Source organism: Tricharina praecox (assembly GCF_024521635.1).
Source record: "Tricharina praecox strain CBS 144465 chromosome Unknown BZA05scaffold_21, whole genome shotgun sequence".
NCBI lineage: Eukaryota > Fungi > Ascomycota > Pezizomycetes > Pezizales > Pyronemataceae > Tricharina > Tricharina praecox.
This window is the reverse complement of record NW_026250423.1, coordinates 284,685-306,601: the sequence shown is the minus strand read 5'-3', so window position 1 is coordinate 306,601 and position 21,917 is coordinate 284,685. Positions and strand designations below refer to the sequence as shown.

The window sequence follows — 21,917 nt, the reverse complement described above, 5'->3', positions numbered from 1 at the left end:
TGGTTGACTTTTCAGAAAGTAAGGAAAGATGAATGACTGACAATTTCGGGCGCAAAGCCACATGGTAAGCACGAGGTTCAGTTTGTCTTCTAACTTTTGATCAATGCACATCACACTCTAATCTAGAGTCAAGTCATCGCCCGTGTCATTGGAGCGCCACGCTCAGCCACGCTCAGCCACGCGTGAGGACAGGTCGGAGGTCGGAACACGAGGGACAAACGCCCAAATTCAAAACGGATTAGGTCATACTGTCCGGGGTTGAGCTTGTGGTGGGGGTGCCAAGCGAACGGTCAATCAACATCCCGCAGCTCACAGCATAGTAACTAGGTCGAGCACCAATCGACCATCCACATTTCTACGGAGCATCTGTAATCGCCGCTACATCGCATCTCCGGCCCCCTCGCACCCCTCATTCTCACCCCATCACAATGTCCGAAGGCACATCTCCTCCACCGCTCTCCTCCCTGGCCGACCTGGACACCGAAGGCGCCTCACCATGGGGCGACGAGCGATCCTCGAGCACACCTCCTGTCGCTCTACCAACCGACCACGAGAACGGCTTCAAATCCGAGCACGAAGAATCACACGGCGCGCCTGCAGCTGAACCCTCGGCAACACAGGACGGAGGAGAAGGGGACTCGAACCCAAACCCACCGCCGGCCCCGAAAACCCGGCGGACTCCGCGTCGTCCCGGCCGCCAGGTCGTCCGCGCCGAGGCCATCTCAGATGATCAGGGACCGCTGGGCCCCCTGGGCGACGGCTCGTCCGAGCCTACTACTCCGCTACTACAGTCGACCGCCCAGGATGTTCCGCCGCAACCCCCAGTAAAGGAGGCGTCGCCGCTCGCGGCGGGGAGAGGGAGCGTAGTTTTGGCTGCGGCGGCTGCGGCAAGGCCGGGAATGAGGGATGCTCTTGACAATATTGGGTTTGACGATGAGGAGGGCGAGACACGGGGACATCACGGTGGTGGCGGTGGGAGCGGTGCTGAGGGGCAGCCCGCTGCTGCTAAGCCGATGTTCGAGATTGTCGTGGGCGATCCGCATAAAGTTGGAGATCTGACCAGTGCGCACACCGTCTACAATGTTCGAACAAAGGTGTGGTTATGATGATGGCAACGGTGGCAGCGAGGATGCATGGCTAATCCGTGTAGACCACCTCCAAAGCGTTCAGAGTCCCTGAGTTCTCGGTCACCCGCAGGTACAGCGATTTCTTGTGGCTTTACAAGGTGCTGAATACCAATAATCCTGGTGTCGTCGTCCCTCCGCCTCCGGAGAAGCAGGCCGTCGGTCGGTTCGATGAGAACTTCGTCGAGTCGCGCAGAGCAGCATTGGAGCGTATGGTGAATAGGATTTGCCAGCACCCAATCCTGCTGCAGGATGGAGACCTCAAGTTGTTCCTCGAGTCGGAATCGTTGAGCCAGGATATCAAGAATCGTGAGAAGCAGTCGCCGCTCCCCGCGGAAAGCAAGGGGTTCCTGGGCTTTGGTGGTGGGATATCATCCTCCAAGTTCATCGAGACAGACGATGTATGGCTGCCTTCCCTTACTCTGTGAATCGTTGCTCTGACATCACATACAGTGGTTTCACGACCGCCGCCAGTACCTCGACGCTCTCGAGACGCAGCTCAAGAACCTCCTCAAAGCCATCGATGGAGTAGTGAAGCAGCGCCGAGACCTTGCCGAAGCAGCCAACGACTTCAGTTCCTCGCTGCACGCACTCTCCACCGTTGAGCTTTCCAAATCGCTATCCTCCCCTCTTGACAACCTTTCCGAGCTTCAAATCCGCATCAAAGAGCTGCACGAGCGACAAGCCGCACAGGACGTCCTCACCATCGGCATCACTGTAGACGAATACATCCGTATCATCGGTTCGATCAAGCTCGCCTTCCAGCAGCGCCAGAAAGCATACCACTCCTGCCACGCCGCCGAAACCGAACTGATCAAGCGCCGCACGACATTCGAGAAGCTGCAGCGCCAGGGCAAAACACAGCAGGATCGCCTCACGCAGCTCAGCGCCGAGGTAGCAGACTCGGAGCGGAAACTCCACCAGGCCCGCGTGCTGTTCGAGGATATGGGACGTCTCATGCGCCAGGAACTCGATCGCTTCGAACGCGAGAAGGTTGAAGACTTCAAGAGCGGCGTCGAAACTTTTCTCGAGAGCGCCGTCGAGGCGCAGAAGGAGCTCATCGAGCTCTGGGAGAGTTACCTGCTGCAGCTGGATAGGGAAGAGGAGGCCGAGGCTGCTGCTAACTACGGCATCCCCACGCAATCAGCCCCTACGACGCCGACGCAGCCTAGCGCACCGGTGCATGATGATACCGAAACGGAGGAGGAGGGGGAGGAGGGGGAGAGAGAAGTCTAGCGATTTTCCCGTCCCGCCGGCTCATGGCCCTTTCTGTCATTCTTTTTCGAGCTCTCTATTTGTGTGAAGCGTTTTTCTTGTAGATATGTAGCGGCATGCTTCATAACGCTTCCGGTTTCTGTTCTCTTGATGGTGCTCTGTGAGATCTTGATAGGTGATGCTGATTAAACTCCGCTATGTGTACAACTTCGGCTTTGGGGCCGTAAGGGCGGCCGCATAGGATCTCTACGAGTGCTTCGCGCTGCTTACTTACCTCAAGATACTATGAACCACCAAGCCTAGTAATTCCCTACGACCCAGTAGAATTCGCACCACCCGGGCGGAGTACCGACTCGGAGTCGAGTCGTGGCTCTCGGTGAGATCTGGGAGCTGGGCGGGAGTTCCTAGTTGGGATTTGCCACTCTCATGGAGGGGATCACAACCTTGTGCTCACAGGTGAAGCTTCCGGCCGGGGTGGGATTACCACACATCCCGAAGACTACAAAGATGTATCCATTTACCTGCACGGAAGACCTCCTGATGATCATTTCGCTACTTTTCATGTCTCCTGTTCTCACGTTTCTCTAGGAACCACCGCCAGACTCATATCTTGCCTTGGCTCTTCGTTCGTGCAGTCCTCGCAGGAGTGAGGGCGTGCCAGTTGATTACGGTCCTTGGGTGTGAAAGGTAATGCGGTGCCGTTGCCGTCGCTCACGAGGTCGTTTTTGTCTGTCTGTCTGAGAGAGTGGGGAAGTCGTTGACTGCTGCGCCGCTGGAAATCATGTACACTCACCCGACGAGTGAGTGATATCTATGATACTATAGAGTGCTCTGCGAAGACAAAGCCTAACCTCTCCTCGGCCAAATACCGTACAGAATGATAAACCAAAAGCCCAGCCCGGTATTTTCTCGCCTAGATAACTCCACTGCATGTAGACTTCTTCCAAGTCCCAGCACGTAGTATAGTATTTCATGGTAGCCAAAGCCAAAGCCGAATAGCTCTTGGGTACCTACTGTGGGACACAGCGGAAACGGCGGGCATGGCGGGCATGGCAGATGCACGAGCGGTGAAATTTTGCCGACCTGGCTAGACCCGATTCGACGGGGTTAAACGTTCAGAGTGCTCTTGTTTATTTTGCCGGCGGGTCCGTCTGTCTGTCTCATCGTCCATCACCATTGCTTTCATCGTTCTTGTCTGTTACCTGATTTGTTGTTCAGCGGTCGCTGTGATCGTCTTCTTTAGTCCGGGACTTCCTAAATTATAACTACAGGTGGTCCATTTCTAGTCTCGTCCTCTTTCTCTCTTGTGTCTCGTACTCGGCCTCTTCCACCCTTTCCACTCACAACGTCGGCGAAGGGCCCCTCCGGCTCTTAGCTCTTCACTACTTGTTATAGCCAGAATCTCGCCAGAATCTCGTCAAACAGTCAACATCCGAATTTACAACTTGTGTCATCCACTGACATTTGCAGTGGGCTGGAGATGGTCTCCAATCCTACCTCGAGCCTGACTTCCAGGAGCTTGGAAAGAGCAGGTCCAATGTTCTTGGAAACGGTGAAATAGATGGTCTTTTCTAGCACATAGACAACCAGTCCTATGTAAAAGCTCTCGAACGCAAATGCTAGTTTCCCCGCATGAATGGTTAGCAGCGCATCCCAACGGTTCACATCATACATATATACAAGCACATGATTACGTATTACTAGTGTTCCAGTGAATGCCGCCGGCTAGCTAACCGTCAACGAGTTACACAGCCGAAGAGCACATGCCGGCCCCAAGCTCGAACGAGCACGGGTTCCGGACCTGCATGCGTTAAAAAGGCATAGAAACAGCTGCCACGACGGCCTCTTCACCCACGGCGACGCTCCGGAAAGAAAGAAAGAAATAAAGAAAGAATTATGACGGCCACGACCGAAGAATCCACCTTCAAGCTCAGCGACGGCGTCGAAGTGTACACCAAGACGTGGAAGGTTACTCAGCTAACTAGCTGCGCACCCACGGCCTACTAGCACCTCGCTAACTCCCTCCAGTCGCCGACCGCACCCATAGCGCAAGCCTTCTTCCTGCACGGCTTCTCGGACCACAGCAACGCGTATTTCTCGTTCCCGGAAACCCTCGCGCAGTCCGGAATCGAGCTCTTCTCGTTCGACCAGCGAGGCTGGGGGCGTAGCTGCGGCTCCAACACCTCGCAATGGGGGGTGAGCGGGGACACGCGGCAGCTGCTGGCGGACATCGACGAGCTGCTGCTGGTGCGCCTGTCGGCGCACCCCGGCCTCCCGCTCTTCCTGCTCTCGCACTCGATGGGCGGTGGCACGGCGCTCACCTACGCGCACAGGGGCGCCCACCGCAACAGCCTCGCCGGCGTCGTCGCCTGGAGCCCCATGATCGATTTCGCGGCCGGGGCGCGGCCCGCGGCCGTCGTGCTTGCGGCGGGCAGGCTCGCCGCTAGGGTCTTCCCCGGGCGACAGTTGCTCAATAAGCTCGATGCTGCGGCCATGAGCAGGGACACGGAGGCGTGTAGGGTCTTTGCGGACGATCCGCTATGTCACGATACGGGCACGCTGCTCGGCATCGTCGAGATGCTGGACCGCGGGAAACAGCTGCAGGATCGCGAGGTGGCCGCGAGTTTTCCGAGGAGCTTGCCCGTGCTGGTCGCGCATGGTACCGCGGATAGGGTCACGGATTGCGAGGCCAGCAGGAGGTTCGTCGATATGTTGCAGGTCGACGATAAGGCGTTCAAGGTGTACGATGGCTGGTACCATAAGCTGCATGCGGAGCCCGGCGAAGATAGGGTTGTGTTTGCGAACGACGTGGTGGACTGGATCAAGGCGAGATGCTCTACGCCGACGGCCGCGGATAAACAGGCGGACGAGCCGTCGTCGAAGCTTTGATATACTCTATCATATGGCTTGTTGTGATGATATGACGGGCGTTTTCTTTTCTTTTTTTTTGTTATTCATGTTTTTTCTTCCTGTATGATGTATCCTATGCTATGAGTACCCTATGCACGAAGTATGTATGAATGTTCCCACTCTACTTTCTTCTATCCATCCATCCATCCATCCGACGACGAGCCCCATTAATCCAATCTTTTTTGATACCTACACCCGCCATACCCAGCCATGTAGCCATGTCATCCCCTCCGCTCGGCTTATATCATTGCCGACGGACATCTAGACTGCGTATGTAGATCCTCCAATACATAAGCTGACATGCAGCGGATGCAGCCGTACATAGGAGTCTGACCACCTCGATGGCCCGGTGGCCCGCCTACATACTTTATACCACTGTGACGACTAACGATGGGGTATTAATAATCAGGCACGACGACAGATCTATGTTCACGGGATATCACTCAGTGGAGGACGTCGGATCGTCGAGCTGTGTAATCGAATCACAAGCGGTGGAGGGGGGGCATCGTGCTCGCCGCCAGCGGGGTGGGAACGGATACCATGAAGTATGTATCTGCCGTGATCTATGTACCGGCACATACCGTAGTGAGGTCGAACAGCGCAATGATGATTAAACAAGAATCACCAGCGGGGGGCAGTGGGGAAGTGGGGAGTGGGGAAATCCACATCGAGCCGTGGGGCAGTGGGGAAGAGGACACGGTCATGTAGGCATGACCTAGATATTCTACATACCAAGGCCGAATGCTACGGGCCTACGGACGTACTTATGGTGATCAAACACTTAAGGAGAAAGTTGAATCACAAGCTGTACATAGCCTGTAGGTAGAGCAGGTAGATCAACATCCTCGGCTCCGGCTAACTAGATGTACATAGATTATGTAGATAAATAGCCAACCAAGTATGCACTTAATATAACCGGAGACAGCCGATGCGTGCTGCCGTGCAGTTCCCCAGATTTTCGCATGGGTCGGAGAGTAGAGTAGTGGGTTCGGATATGTACCACTGTACAGTGTGCATACCAGAGGGTGGGGGAATCACGGCGACGGGGGGTTTGCTGGACTGTGGGGATGATAGAGAAGATGGAGGAGGGGAGGGGAGGGTGTGTTGATGTGGAGTTCTGCGCTGGAATTCATACCGCTACTATGTAACTGTATCGATTGGATGGAACGGGCACATACCTAGAGAATCTAGCGGCCATCGCAAAAGATCTACTACATGACGTCGACTTTCGAGATGCTCTTGATTACATATCGAATGCACTCAACTTCATCGTGTGCTCTTCGGGCTCGAATCTTTGATGACATATCCGCGAACTGTCGGCGTATCCGCGCATTGTCGGGGTAGGTTCGCATGGATGAAGAGTAGATATCAGATCATACCTGTGGTGTCATTGGCCTCGTATGTATCTAGCTGGGACTCCGAACTCGATGATGGACAACATGCAAGCCCATAGTATGGACGGACGGATAGCACTAAGGCCATGCAGAACTTGCCGAGGCGAGTGAAGATTATAAGACTTCACTGCAGTATATAGTAGTATGTAGGTGGTGAGAGAGGTAATCGGGAATGAACTCGAATGGGTTTGCAGTGCTCCGACCATCCAGGGGGATGCCAAGTTCCTGCCTTTGCCTTGTTGTTGTCAACATCAATACCCAGAGTGCGTAGAGTTCCTGCCATAAACCGCAGTCGTCGTGGTAGGCACAAAGTATCCGGACAGCGTGCTTTTGATCACGTTTTAAAGCCCACCGCACTCCCTCGGTGTCCGGATAGGATTTACATGTCCGCCACGACTCACGGGTACATTTCCACCGAAGCAGGGAATTGATGAATTGGCTCTTCTCCCAAACCAAGTAGCAGTTCAAGACCTTCAACCATACCCGATTGCGGCTGAGGCCCGCTGGAAGCTCTTGCATCGATCCTCCTGACATGAATTCATGGAGTACAGATTTTAGAGTACTCGCAGCCAGACACAGATCCAAGACTCTCGACTGCTATCCGACGCTGCCCAAGCATTTCTAATCCGGCATCCTCATTCCGAGCTCAACCTTCTGATAGGATGTGGAGATCATCTCTGCATCCAACCGTGTCTCCACATCGCCAAGCTAGGGAATGTTTCACTTCCCCACGGCCACCGCCGCCGCGTAACGGCATAAACGAAAGGCAGCGTAGATCGCGGCATGCTCTCGCAATCGAATCGCACTCCCTGCCCCGACTGGCTACCGAGAGACGGATCGTCCGGGCGGCAGATGACTAGTTGTGCCGCTGCTGCGGTTCGTTGTTGTGGGATAACTATCTTCAGCTAGCAGGGGACGACATCCGGACTGTGTCACTCGTCGTTCAATGGATCTGGAGTCGGACCAACGACCAACAACAACCACCACCACGCCCTGCACGGCAGCAGCAGCAGCCAGTTCTGAGAGTTGCATACATGGCCACACTCTACATACCGATATGTGGTACCTATGTGGCGCCCATACGGCACGTATGTAGCTTAAAAGAACGCATCCCCCCGAAGAAAACCGCCCAAACCCCCTACTCCGGAACACTCTCAGCCCTGGCTCGTCCCGTTAGGTTTAGATTCAAGATTCACGCTTTTCCCGCGCGAGCTCGCCAATATTCCGCTATCGAGCTTGCACACTCTGCTATACATATCCCCGTCTCAAACTCGTCCACCCAGAAAAGAAAGAAAAAAAACGCGTTTCGTTGATCGGCTGCTGGGTTGCCCTTGCTTCGAATTCTTGCTTCTTCGCGTTGTATCACCACCATGTCGGTTTCCGCTTCGAAACCGTCGCCGCCCAGGACCTCGACCGTGGTCTGTATCGGCGCCGGCATCTCGGCCATCGCACTCGGCGCCCGTCTCAAGATCTCGTACGGCTTCGACGATGTCGTGTTCTATGAGCAGGATGACCAGCTGGGCGGCACATGGCATGCGAACTCCTACCCCGGTGAGCTCGCCCGTAGCATCCACAGGACTCAATGATGTGTATGTGGATTGAGTGCTGATCTGCTTTCCCAGGTGCCGCCTGCGATGTCCCCACAGCACTGTACAGCTTCTCGTTCGCGCAGAACGCGGAGTGGACGGAGGTGTACCCGCCCTCGGGCGAGATCAAAACGTACCTTCTCAAAGTAGCAGCCGACTACGACATCCCGTCAAAAACCACGTTTCGGACCCAGGTCTACGCTGCCAGATGGGACGATGCCCGCGATCGCTGGGATGTCTACCTCAGGAACTTGGTTACCGGCGAGGAGTACGTGCATGAGTGCAAGATACTGATCTCGGCCATTGGCCTGCTCGCAAATCCGAATGTGCCCGATATCAAGGGAAGGGAGACGTTCGCCGGAAAGCAGATGCACACCGCCCGCTGGGATCATGGTGTGCAGCTCGAGGGCAAGCGGGTGGCGTTGATCGGGAATGGATGTAAGTCGGCCTTATTGCCAGTCCCATCCCGTGAAGAAGAGGAGGAAGAAGTGGGATGCTGACAGCCGCTCCGCAGGCACGGCCGCTCAAATTACGCCCAGAATCGCCCCCCAGGTCGGCCACCTTACTCAATTCATCCGCAGCAAGCACTGGATCCAGCCCTCCACACACTTTGAATACACCCCGGTAATCCGCTGGGCACTCAAGTGGCTCCCGCTCGCCCAGCGTCTCCACCGCTTCCTCATCTTCCTCGGCGCGGAATGGGGCTACCGTCTGCAAGGCTCCAGCGCCTGGTCCGCCGAGCAGCGCAAAAAAGACATGGCGCGCGTCTCATCCTACATGCGCCGCGAGGCGCCCGAAAAATACCACTCCCTCCTGATCCCAGACTTCCAGATCAGCTGCAAGCGGCGGATCCACGACCCATCACCCGGCTATCTCGCGTCCCTCAACCGGCCGAACGTGACGCTCACGGACTCGTCGATCGTGGAGATCACTCGCGACGGCGTGCGGACATCGGCGGGCACACTCCACCCCGCAGACGTAATCATCTACGCCACCGGCTTTGCCACGAGCAATTACCTGGCCAACATCGACATCCGCGGGCGCGGCGGCGAATCCATCCAGGCGCACTGGGACAAGCTTGGTGGCGTCGGCGCATACAACTGCACCGCCGTATCGAACTTTCCCAATTTCTTCATGCTCCTCGGCCCAAACACTGGAACGGGCCACACCAGCTGCATCATGGCGTGCGAGAAGTACCTTCCCCCCACCCCTTTCCCCTCCCCCCACCACACACATAGCTAACACGTCCCGCCCCGCCACAGCACAGCAAACTACGCCCTCAAAGTATCCGCAGCGATCCTTTCTGGCGCCGCCTCCCGCGTCGAGCCCAAAGCCTCAGCGGAGCGCAGCTACGTACAGCGGCTGCAAGCGGCGCTGTCCACGTCCGTGTTCAACACTGGCGGTTGCAGCGCCTGGTACCGCGACAAAGCCTCCGGCTGGAACGCTATGATGTATCCCTGGAGCCAGTCGCACTTCCTGTACGCGTGCCATTTCGTGCGGTGGAAGGACTGGGACGTTACATACACCGGTGGCTCGGGGGCGGGAACGGGGGCCGCGGCGACGCTGGTGCTGGTCGCCGTGGCGATGTTGGCCCTGGCGTACTTCAACCTTGCTGGGGGCGTGGGCGTGGATCCGGCGAGGCTGGTGGCATGGGGTGGGAAGAGGGTGGGTTGGGGTGGGAAGTCGGTATGGTAGGGATACATACCATCGTGGTTCGTATGCATAGGTATGGGGGTGTACGCACTGCGCAATGCTCAGTTACAGTTATTCGTCCTTCTCGAGTTCTCGAGTGACCCTTCATAAACGTGTGCAGATATCAAAAAAATCTCCAGTGAAAATTTCGCCCGCAAATCCCACCCCGTCCGTACCCACCACCACCATCACTACCATCATACGCCCCCCATCGCCATCCCTCATATCCTCCATCCCGCCTCTATATGCACGTCAAGAAAAGAAAAGAAAGAAGAAAAAGAAGAAAATATGCTTCCCCCACCATCTGATCGATAAAATAAAAGAAAAGAAAAATAGAAGTACACAGAAAGTAGAAAGTAGAAAGTAAAAAACAAGGATCTCTCATCGTTATATACTGTACAAGCCACACAAACACACGGAGAAAGCAAAAGTAAAAGAAAAAGAAGAAAAGAAGAAAAGAAGAAAAAAGAAGAAAAGAAGAAGAAAAGAAAAGAAAAGAAGAAAAGAAGTACGAACCTCCCGAATAATCCCCTCAACCTCACATCCACATTCACATCCACATCCACATCCACATCAAACACGGATTTCCACCGCCCCCCCCCACCCCCTCCCCCGAAAGAAACGAAAAGCCGAAAACAAAAAACCCCTCCCAGAGAGCCCAAAGAAGAAGAAGAAGAAAAAAAAGAAGAAAAGCCCAATCCCGATATAAGAAGATATGTACCATCGCACGGTCCGACAGCCTCCTCCTCCTGTCGTTTATTCGTGAAGAATCCCCACGGAAAAAAGGGGACAAAAGGGCAGAAGAGAAAAGAACCCACAAAATAATCGCGGAAAAGGAAAAAAGAAGCCAAAAGAACACGCACAGACCCACAAACGCCGTGATCCCAGAAAGCGGAATGAGAACCAGACACAGCAGCAAGGAATCCCCAATGAAGAAAGAACCCCACACAACCAACAACGCACGCACTCCCCCCTTCCCCCCAAACCACCCACCACCATCCCCAGCCCCCACCGCCGAATGATACCCGTAAGGAAAAACGAAGACACACACATACAAAGAGAAGGAGGAAAGCAAAGGAACGGAAAAGTAGAAACCGCAAAAAATGGCATAGAACCGCCGGCTCATCCTCCTGAAATTAACATCTAAAAGCAATGCAAACTTTTCATCTTTTTGATCCGACTTAACCGCGCAACCGCCGCAACAGTCGCCTGCGCGGTATTATCCGCACTTGTCTTGGGTCGAACAACTGTATCATGCATTCGGTTGGCTAATATCAGATCCGTAACGAGCGGTTTCTCCTTCAGCGCAGATGGTGGTGGTGGTGGTGCGTCCGTACTGTTGAAAGCGGTAGTATTGTCGACAGCTCCCGGTGTATAGTCATACCGACCATATAGTCACCCATCACTAGGTTCCTTTCGCCACGTCTTCCAGAGCTTGACCTTCTTAAAGAATCGTGATGATCTCCGCTCCATGGTCCCACTGGGGATGATGGCAGTGTTGCAGCAACCCTTCGAACACGATTGATCGCTGCAATCCCCAAGATCTGGGGGCGATGATCTGGGCCGATCCGGAGATGACGATGCATCATTCGGAGAGACAGCTCTTAAGTGTTCGGTCGAGTGCTGATAGGTCGGCCTCTTCTCGGAAACCGGCCCATATCCGTTAGTTTGAATCTTGGGATGCGTAACAACAACGGTTACAGCGGCGGCATTACCGTTTCCGGGGTGCCGTTGCACGGTGGTATCGTTGAGTCGCGGGGATGCGACCCCGGACCGAATTTCGGAACCCGAGATGGATGGCTCGTTGTCCGAATTCGGGATGTCGGCCTCCATCAAGGCCGTGCCCAGAACGGGAGGAAGATGGTGGCGATTCGGCGCATGGTGCTGCTCATGTTCGTGGGTCGATTGGGGACGCGAAGACGGTACCGAGAGCGAGGATGACGCTAGCTTCTGTTGCTGCTGTGCACTTCCACTCGTTTTATTGTCTTCGGGACGTTGATAAGTGTGAACTTCGCTCTTTCTGCTCCATGCATCCTTATTCGATACTAGCTCGCTGACACTAAACTGCATTTCCGGCAACACCGTGCTGAGATTTTGAAACAGAGGTATCGCGAACAAATTCATGAATCCAACTTGAGATTTGGCAAGTGCAACGACGGACCCAGTTATCGGCGGAGCGACGAGGGACGACGGGATCCCTAGATCAACTTCCATGTTTGCTTGCCGGGAGAACTCTTCAATCAAGATGGTAGCCCATTGCGCGGAGCACTCGTGCTTTCTAGCCTAGGAGATGTTAGCCCGAGTGATCTTTGTGCAGAGCTAGTAAATTGGCGTAAGACTTACCACATTGCTGATATCAGCGCACTTGATGATAAGTGCGCACAAAAGGATCCGATGATCGTTGACCGATTTCTCCTCCCACACGCCGGATCCACCTTCCTTCTCGTATTTCTTCCTGAGCTTGTCCAGCTTTCCCATGAAATCGAAATGTAAGCCCATGTCCGTCGCCAAGATCATGTCTATTATCATCTTGCGTTGATCCAGCGCCTTCGGCCAATGCTTCCGCAACACCTGTGAGAACGCGGCACAGTGGAAGGATTCGAGGACAGATCTGTCGTTGTACAGCTGAGCAAGCGGGGCCTTCAGAGTGACGAGGAACGCATTATTCACTCCGGGATGACCGACGTCGTGACCGATAGCAACTACCAACAGGGTGAGCGCATCCAACGGAGTAATAAGGTGGGCGAGCGATTTCGCTGTCGATTCCTCATCCAGCTCGCCCATTTTGTGGTGCTTATAGTGTGGCAATGCTCCAAGCTGTAGCATGAAGAAAAACACTGCCTGCAGCACGTCCACAACGTGCCGAAAGTTGTGGTAAGGTACTTGGTCGTTATAGGTTCCCCTGCATGCAAGTAGGAAATCCACCATACGATCTATTATCGTTGAATTAGTTGGTGATCAAACAAAGGGACGATTGCGACGCGCAAAAAGGTGTTACCTGGCGGAATGACAAATTCCGACACCTCCGGCATCGTGAAAGCGTGCTGGAACATGGTTTGAGCGCAGTGGACGAGTTCTTCATCCGAGAAATCATGGGCAGAGAAATCCCATCGCCCAACCGCTTTCTCCACATCGTTGGCTCGTGTGATAGGTATCCTAACCCGGCTGCGCATAATCAGTGACGGAAATCGAAATGCACGGACGAGGGAAAAAGCCTACCCTCCGTTGGACGAAACCTTCAGCTTCTTAGGCCAGCATATTTCGGTCATGAGCTCTCGAACCCTGTGTGATCATCTCGTTAGAATTCGAGTAACACTCCCCGGTATAAAAGTCGTGCTCACATCTTTTCTCGCAGATACGAGTAATTGTCGGCCTTCGGTTCATCTATGCCAACCCACGACCGCTTTCTGGTCTTCTGGATAGTTTTCCGGGCCCGGTAGCAGTGCATGTGCATCGTCCTAACACTGTCCTTGGAAAGCGGATTCTCAAAAGCGTCCCATGCCCCATTATCAATGCATTTCAATTCCCGAGCAGTTCTGGAATCGTCTTCGAGCTCCGCCCGCGGTGCTACCAGACCATCATCGTCATGTGTCAGAAGCGCGACGGGTATTATTGAGTTCGGCATCCGCATGCTCTCGATCTCCGAGCAGACATACTTCAACAGCGGCAAGCCCAGCATCATGTCAGCGGGTCCTGATGCTATTCCGGAATCGTGCCGTCCGTCGTGAATGTTGTTATCTTCGTCCGGTTGGGGCTCTATTGGGACTTCGACAAGAAGTAGGATCGGATTGTTGCCATCGTTATCCGACAGAGTTGTCAGACAACTCTGAGCAGAGTTGCAGATAGACACTGTAAGCATATTGTGCGTCAGTATTTGGAATTATTCACTGCACACCGCGGCCTGTCATGAGGAAGTAGTAGAAATCAACGGAGAAAAAAAACATACCAGAAGAGAATGCCAAAAGGAGGCTTTGTGCATTTTCTTCTACTGTGCCATGCTCCTGACCGATCCCATTCTGCCCCGTCGCATCCCGAAAGACAACTCGGTCGCAACTCGCACGCCGATCAACATATACGACTTGAAACGCTGTTGGATCCATGGTATGTCTGACTATATCGAAGGTTTGGGATAGCGATGTGTGCTGATACGAGAGTGTGTCCCGCCTACAATACGAGTGTCCCTAGCCCCGTCTTCGTGGTGGATAGCCGTGGACCCCCCGACCGCTTCAGGTGTGTACTCTATCGCCTTCGATACGGCTCCCCGATTGTTGAATACCAATTGATGTTACAGTTGCCAGTCGGCGAACTCCAGCTCCGATTGGTGACCCGGTGAACCTATTACCGTGTAGTTCAATTCGATTTCATGGGGAGGCTGCGACGAGCTGTGTGAATGGATGCGCGCGAGGAGTCAAAGGGATTAATCGAGGCGGTGGGCGAGCATCCAGTAGGATAAAAGGACACGAATCGTCGAGCACAGAGCTTTTAAGAAAGCGACCGAGTGGACGGGGGGGCCAAGAGAGTTGGGCCGAGTCAAGGGTTGCGACAATCGTGGGGGGAGGGGGTCTAGCTGTCTAAGTAGTTGGTGAAAGGAGGGTAGTGAAGGAGTCCGGCGACGGCGAGGGTGGTAGGTTAGGCACGACGATTGGTATTTGCCGTATAGTTGCAAAAAATTGAGAGTTCGTAGTCGGTAAGTGTGCTATATCGGGATGAGGGGAGGGGGAGGAGGAGAGGAGGAGAGGAGGAAGAGGAAGACGGGAGGAGGAGAAGTGGGAGGAAGGAGGGAGGGAGGAGGAAGGAGGAGGAGTGGGAGAGCCGGTAGCACAGGTGTGTGTGTGCAGTATGTAAGTATCTATGGATTGTGTATGGGCGTGCAGCACACTTGGGCGCAGGGAGCCGAAGGGACCGGAGGCGTTTACGGGGGGAAGGGAGTGGGGGGAGGGATACGAGGTGGGTAAGTAGCTAAGTAGCGAGAGGGAAGGGAATAATAGGACGAGAAGAAGAAGAAGACGAAGAAGAATAGGACGAAGAAGAGGAAGAAGAAGAGGAAGAAGATCAAGAAGAAGAAAAGAAGCGGACGAGACGGTGAATGGCTACGAGAAATAGCCCGGCAGGCTGGCTAAAGTAGCTACCTACGCACATACGTACTCAGTTGGCTATTCGTAAAAAGAATGCGATGAGTGCAGTAGCATTCAGACGAACACACACATGAGACGAGACAACCCGATAGGATGCAGTCACAATAACCTCCTCAGTCGAGGCAGAGGCGATTCACCCAAAATCCATTCAGTCTGCCAGTCGTTCGTTCTCACCCCCCCATTCTCTTACAATGACTAATTCATTCGCCGGTTCTCTCGTCATCATCACCGTCACTACAAATACAAATCCTCGACCTCTCGACCTCTGGACAAGACCGTGGGTTCTCGGCTGCCCTCCCTTGAGCCGACGCCGAGTCCTGGGCACACTCTCCACGGACTTTCGGGGCTGCTCACGGAGTGCTCTGATATGCATCGTACGCGAAGAGCGACTCAGGAAAGAGTCCACGACCACCTGCTTACTTCGGTATCCCGACCATCGAAACACGCCCGCATTCACTGATCTTCATCGTCCTTACAGCGATCGTCAGTGATTCCGACATACGTGCTGCGACATACATAACCATCTGCCCCCTTCAACACAGGCAGGCAGGCAGGCGGGCAATCTGCACCGAAGTTCTCCGGGGAACGGCCGAAGAACATACAGACACTAAGCGGGAGACACACACCCCTTCCCCCCACTGCCCACTGCCCACTGCCCACTGCCCACTGCTGCGGAAACCCACTATAAGCCCTCTGGGCAGAATCGGCGTGGTCTGTTGCCGTAACCCAGACAACAGCGGCGACGGCAGCGCTTCGTTGCCATCAGTTCGGGTTTTATTTTTATTTTCGCCCACCATCCTCGTGTGCTCTGCGAGTGCGCGCGATCATCCCTCCTGGAGTGCTTCGCTCTGAAGGTTTCGGACGCATGTGGGTGGGTGGGTGGGTGGGGCGTGTTCGACCTGTCTGGCGCTCGCGATCTCGACCCGATCGTAGGATGGCAGCACTCACTACTCGTGCGTATTTTTTTGCCATACGAGAGCGAATAGGGAGCCAGCAAGTGTCTCACTCTCGCCTCGCACCTTCACCTCGCTTTCTCGAAATGAGGATGGAAGGCGGAGGAGAAGCTGAGAAGAAGAAAGCAGACGGAGAAGAAGAAAGCAGACGGAGAAGAAGAAAGCAGACGGAGAAGAATAAAGCGCACCAGACGACTTTGGAAGTTCGAGAACAACCCCAACCAACATCCCTCGCCGCTCGTGCTTCCTTCCATGCTGCTTCCATCCACTTTGCCGAATTGCGAAAGAGCCAGCCCGCCACCGGCAACCCCCTTCCCCCCGACCAGACTCCCGTCCGCTTCCTCCTCCTCCTCCTCCTCCTCCTCCTCCTCCTCCACCTACTGTCTTCACATCGATCATCCAATAATACAATATATCCAATTACATGCCTGAACCTGGTCCTACTCTCATCTTCAACCGCCCAGCCCGCTATCGACCTTCGTCGGTAATGAAATAACCACTCAAGTACCGTTTCTTCTCAGCCTGAACGGTCGTACTTAGTAAGCAGCAGTCCGTAAGCGTAGGTATCGAGCGAATGACCGAGAAAGAGCACTTCGGACCCAGCACCTTCATACACATCCACCTTCGAATGCTGACCCCTCCTCAGCCTGATCGAATAGCCGCACACCCGTCCCATCTTCCATCCCACCCACCTTGCCGGAGATCCTACATGTCTATATTTCATGCTGATGTTGGCCAGGGGGAATGAACACCGTGACTGCGCACTCGAGCATTCCCTCCCGTGGACCGTAGGGTTGTCCGGACTCCCCGGTTGCAAGCCGCCCCCGTCCTCCTTCGTTCTAGCGCAACGCTGGTCGGCGTGCGGGATTAGATTCCGCGCGTGCGGAACTCTGCTCTCCATTACCGCGCGGCCAACGAACTTTCCAGAAATTTCAGTCTCCTTCCCCCACTCGCCCCTCTCCTGGCACCCTTCCCCTTGCGGACCATAAATCGGATGCCGCGATCGACCGGCCGCTGCAGACGGGCTACGGGCATCTCCACACAGCACCTCCGGCCCGCACCGCACCGCGACATGGTGACTTCTTTCTTTGTCCATGGCTCGTTCCGATTACTTTAACCAGAGCTTCAGATGTTTTGGCTCTCGGCGACCGCCCCAATGGCGAGCCGCCACAACACTCCTCCCTGCGAGTGTTTGGGATATGTGTCCGTCTTTGCTCGCTGTCATCCTGCTGGCGGACAAGTGGGACTGGCCTTGCTTCCGAGCACAAACAAACACATTCCTCGAGATGTTCCGGACAGAAAGTCTGGGAATCCATGCATGAATGGGGCCATTGTTACCTATCGTGCACTCCGGTGCAGCGTGGGTACGTAGGTACCGATAGGCCTGTCAGTAGTGTTTTCGGGCTTCGTGGATGTCCGGCCTCGTGATAACTACCAGCGCACGCCGGACTGCGACGAGTGCGTGCATATCCAGTCTTTCGTTTCGCTCGCTCGCCTGCCAACGGACGAAACGCTACGGAGTCACGGATGACAGGATTTCCACTCGTCGTTCACGAACGCTCACTCCCGCCAAGCCCGATGAGGTTGCACGGTCAGATTGCTCCTTGCTAGCGTCCGGGGGGACTATACTCTAACTCGGCTCTCCTGTCTTTCGTCCCAAGACGGCGGACCAATCACGGCCAACGTTCCTGCGTCCTTCCTTTCTGCGTCTGCGCCGCTCCTGAATTTTCCTTGCACTCTACATACATAGATAACCTTGTCGATCGAAGGAAGGAAGGAAAGAAGGAAGGAAAGAAGAAGAAGAAGGCGGCACCACATTAACTACATAGAGTACCGTACTCTATGATATAACCGTTGCACAGCACTGGAACCCACCCACGAGTCCTTTTCTATGTACATACGAGTATGTAACTGCGTCCAGAGTACAAAACAGCGTGAATAAAATCGTGCCTGCCTGCCCGTACGCGATCGATAGTTGCATGTTTGCATTTGCATATGGAACGGATAACGAAGGGAGGGGGGCGCGGGCGGGGGGGCGCCTGTCTCACCTATTTTCCCTCTTTTGCGACGAACACCCACTGCTCCTCTGCACTCTGCCACCGCCCACCGCCCACCGCCCACCGCCCAGCCCCAACCTCAACCTCAACCCTCACCCACCCGTCGACCCAACCCTGACCCTCACTCCGCCTTCCACGCTGCTTCCAGCCTTCCATCCACTTTCCTGAATTCGAAATCTTGCGGGTGCGAACGTCACCAGCCAATCAACCAACCAAACTGTCCGTCCGGAGCGGCCAGCTGCTGCTGACTTCATCTCACGAGTCACGAGTCACGAGCGATTCGACCTGAACCCAAAATTACATGTGTATTGTACATAAAATCTGGAAAGTGGCGATTTCTTTTTGCCTTTCGGTTTCCGTTGCCGCCAGCTCGAGCATGACAACTTATTTAGGCCGGTTGCGATTGAAACTGAACTCTGAACTGCGCACGCACGCAAGTTGCCTGATGTTTCACTGGATAAAAGCGCTACATGTGTACGACCGACTGACCGACTGGCTTTGGATGTGTGTGTTGAATACACATAGGGGCTCTGCGCTTCTACACTACACTGTTCGGACTCCAGCGGGCTACATATCGTGATTCGTGGTCCGTGAGTCGTCATCTGTGATGCTGGAATATATCCGTGCAATCTCGAGCCACGTGGAATCTCGAGCCACCCGGAGTATGTAAGCCGTCGGCGGTGCCTGTACCTGCTCTACCAAGAAACATTCCATATGTAGTAGATATCCAGGTACATAGTTCTCACGAACAACACGAATATACATACACTGCCTGTCTACTCGATGTTAGAACAGCGAGTCGGACAGCCCAGTCGATGTACTGTACCTGTTGTACTCAGTACATACTCCACGTTGGATGTGTACAGTATTCAATAGGTACTCACCACTGGAGGCACGTGGCTCCATATGTCTATCCTCCGCTCGCCTTCGAAGTTTGCCTTACCTTTGCCTTGACTTGCCTCACTTCGACTTGAGGCCGCAGATCCGAGATGCTAGATGCTAGATGCTGGATTCTGGATGCTCGTTTGTTGTGTTGTCGATGCTCCGGTTGTCGATCTGCCACTACCACCCACCACCCACCTACATACGGCCCACCAACTTGCTTCGTATGTATGTAAAGCACGCACGGCGCACGCAGTCAAGCAGGCAGGTAAGCAGGCAGGCAGGCAGACAGACACGACGCAAGCAAGATTCACTTTCGCAACCGCCTGCCAGCCTGACAGGCGCACGATCACTTTGTTCAGCGGCGAGTTTGCATTTGCATATGCGAACCTTCCCCAACCCCGTAGAGAACCTCCGACCGACAGGCCACAGACGGGCAGACAGGCGGACAGACGGGCAGACGAACGGTAAACGGCCCTCGCCCCCTGCGCCGGGTCTACATAGGCTTCTATGTAGGGTTCTAGAATTATGACGTCCTCGTTGCTTCCTTCTTCTTTTTTTTCTTCTTTCTTATTCCGTGGCGCGGCGCGGACCGGACCGGGGCTGCACTGGACTGGCGGTTTCACGTTTCACGAGTGTGGCCAAGCCTCACTACTTGCCTCGGTGTGGTGCGGCGGCGGTGCCTGGTGATGGGTGGACCAAAATTAGAGTACATCATGGACGTTGCTTTTATTTTCTTCTCGGAACGGGCCTGCGGACTGCGGAGGATGGCGCGGAGGATTATGGCGGGAGTGGTTGTATGTAGTTGTAGGACACGGCGGGACACGGCGGGACACGGCGGGACACGGCGGGACTTGGCGCGGGAAAAAAAAGGCTTGTGTGTCACTCTGTGGCGAGAATGGGAGGCTTGGCGGGCGGCGGTCCGCGGACGGGAAGGGAAGCCTGAAGGAAGGGTGGATGGAAGGGTGGAAGGATGGAAGGGTGGAACGGGATTCATGCGTGTGTGGGTGTGGGTGGGTGGGTGGGTGCAGGGGGATGAATCGAAAGATGCAAGTAAACTATCGCGGAAGGCTTCTAGAACGTTTTTTGTTTGGTTTGGTTACCGTATCGTGGAACCGCACAAGTAAAAGTTGGAACTTGGAACTTGGAAACCGAGACCGTTAAACTTGGAGACACGGGTGAGAATCGGAGGGGACTCTGAAAATTTACATATCGAGGGTTTGAGGTTGATAATAATTCTGTACATCTTATCTGCCTGTAATTATCTAACTGCCTCGGGAATGCGTTCTTCATCCCGTAAAAGTGGGAAGAACACCGGGGCGCAACCCGGATGGAAGGAAGGATGCTCGCGAAACGAGCTCGAGCACCGGTATATAGTAGTACTTACATCTACCTAGCATGTAAACTGTGACGGAGTCAGCGCTCTCTGCCTGCGATTATGCAGGTACTCGCTCCAAAAAACTCTGACAAACATCTTCCTTCCTTCATCTATCTAGGTACCGGAAGATGACGACGAGGACGACGACGACAAAGGGCAGGGCACAGATCAGCCTTGAGTTTCCTGCCTTAGGCACACACATACGCCGCCGCCGCCCAGCTTCCAGCTTCCTCCCCGAGAAACGGGGGTGATCCGTGAAGTCTGTCTGACTGGCTTACATACGGCTTACAACTTGTCAGCCAGTGCCCGTGGACGGAATGCTGGCGGCTGGAGCAGTGGCGACGATATGTAGTCTGCGGACGACGGGGGAAACTTTTGCCGTCGACGTCGTACATACCGTAGAGTACTCTACCCTACTAGTGAGAGTAGTGGTATCGAAGCTGCAGTAGTAGTGGGATGCGCACCGGAGCATTCTTTGTCACTCGATCGACTGACCGCGCACACCCGTCGACAAGCGGCCCGTTATGATAATGACGCGGCATTGACCGGACGGACTGGGCGGGCGCGACAGATGGCAGCTAGTACATAGATCGCTGAACCGGTGGACGGACGAAACGTCAGCATGTTCCGCAACGCTTACGGCACTCCATACTAATACGGTGCATAGTACCAGTATGTACGAGTTGCAACTTGCAAGGCTCGAGCACAGGAAGCGAGCGAGCACGGTGGGGTTCAGGTAGTTATTCGTACTGAACATCTACCTACTACCTAGCACTTTGTTATGTACATACTGGTAGGTAAATAGCCCCCACAACTCGCCCACAACCACGCATAAGGTCTCGGACGGTCGAACCCGGTCGAACCCGGTCGGAGACGAGGAGACGAGGAGACGAGGAAGAACTGCAACTGCATTGTGCACGTCGAATATACACCGCTACCCCATATCTTAACTATTATACCCCATCGAAGGAGAGAGAAAGGGGATAAAATGCTAAGCTTTAAGAACTCCGCCCCCCCGTGCGAGGTTCCCTTCTGGCCTTGACCTTGGCCCTTGGCATACATGCATACACGTCTTCCTCGGCCCAAGATCTAAGATATAGAGGGGTGTTATATAGGGAGGGTTTCAATATCTACTAGTTTGCGGGGGGAGGGATGAGATGTGAAGTGAAGGCACGGTGCAAACACCTAGCTAGACTCGCAGTTTGCAGCTTGCATACTAGTATGTAGGTGGTAGGTGGCAGGTGCAAACCTTCGTCCTCCTGCCGACCACTTCTGACACCGCTCAGCCAGCATTCCTAATCGGCTCGCTTTAAACAACTGGACCAGGCGGACAGGCGGACAGGCTGCTGGGCTGCTGGGCTGCGTAAGGAGAGTGACCATCAACAATACCGCACAACACACAACACACACCTTTGATATCACACACCTTTGATATCACACACTTTCCCAACTAACCCAGCAACAACTACCTTGTCCACGAGGCTGCTGTGCAACGGCGGTTCATCTTTCCCCATCACCACGACCGAGATGGGGGTTGGTAGCCCCGTGAGAGGTGCATATACACTTCTGCAGGGTGTGGACATGCTAGCAT

General features: G+C 54.5%; 4 protein-coding genes across 4 annotated transcripts; 3 read left to right on the top strand and 1 right to left on the bottom strand.

The window, feature by feature from the left end:
- Positions 1-292: 292 nt before the first annotated feature.
- BZA05DRAFT_405110 (Vps5 C terminal like-domain-containing protein) lies at positions 293-2,484 on the top strand. Its single transcript, XM_051484377.1, has 3 exons — positions 293-1,094; positions 1,151-1,525; positions 1,578-2,484. Exons 1-3 carry the CDS (start codon positions 429-431, stop codon positions 2,358-2,360), a joined length of 1,824 nt encoding a protein of 607 aa, XP_051337330.1. The 5' UTR covers positions 293-428; the 3' UTR covers positions 2,361-2,484.
- Positions 2,485-4,129: 1,645 nt separating this feature from the next.
- Positions 4,130-5,439, top strand: BZA05DRAFT_405108 (Alpha/Beta hydrolase protein). Its single transcript, XM_051484376.1, has 2 exons — positions 4,130-4,307; positions 4,368-5,439. Exons 1-2 carry the CDS (start codon positions 4,236-4,238, stop codon positions 5,226-5,228), a joined length of 933 nt encoding a protein of 310 aa, XP_051337329.1. The 5' UTR covers positions 4,130-4,235; the 3' UTR covers positions 5,229-5,439.
- Positions 5,440-7,719: 2,280 nt separating this feature from the next.
- On the top strand, positions 7,720-10,032 carry BZA05DRAFT_437883 (dimethylaniline monooxygenase; the record flags this gene model as incomplete). The annotated part of the gene is made up of 5 exons (XM_051486465.1): positions 7,720-8,194; positions 8,266-8,667; positions 8,744-9,422; positions 9,492-9,894; positions 9,988-10,032. The coding sequence occupies exons 1-5, from the start codon at positions 8,014-8,016 to the stop codon at positions 10,030-10,032; spliced, it is 1,710 nt and encodes a 569-aa protein (XP_051337328.1). The 5' UTR covers positions 7,720-8,013.
- A 1,284-nt stretch (positions 10,033-11,316) lies between these two features.
- BZA05DRAFT_457606 (uncharacterized protein) lies at positions 11,317-14,373 on the bottom strand (the record flags this gene model as incomplete). The annotated part of the gene is made up of 5 exons (XM_051487579.1): positions 13,868-14,373; positions 13,263-13,770; positions 12,920-13,086; positions 12,265-12,854; positions 11,317-12,204 (listed from the first exon to the last, which is right to left on the bottom strand). Exons 1-5 carry the CDS (start codon positions 14,019-14,021, stop codon positions 11,317-11,319), a joined length of 2,307 nt encoding a protein of 768 aa, XP_051337327.1. The 5' UTR covers positions 14,022-14,373.
- Between the last annotated feature and the right edge of the window lie 7,544 nt (positions 14,374-21,917).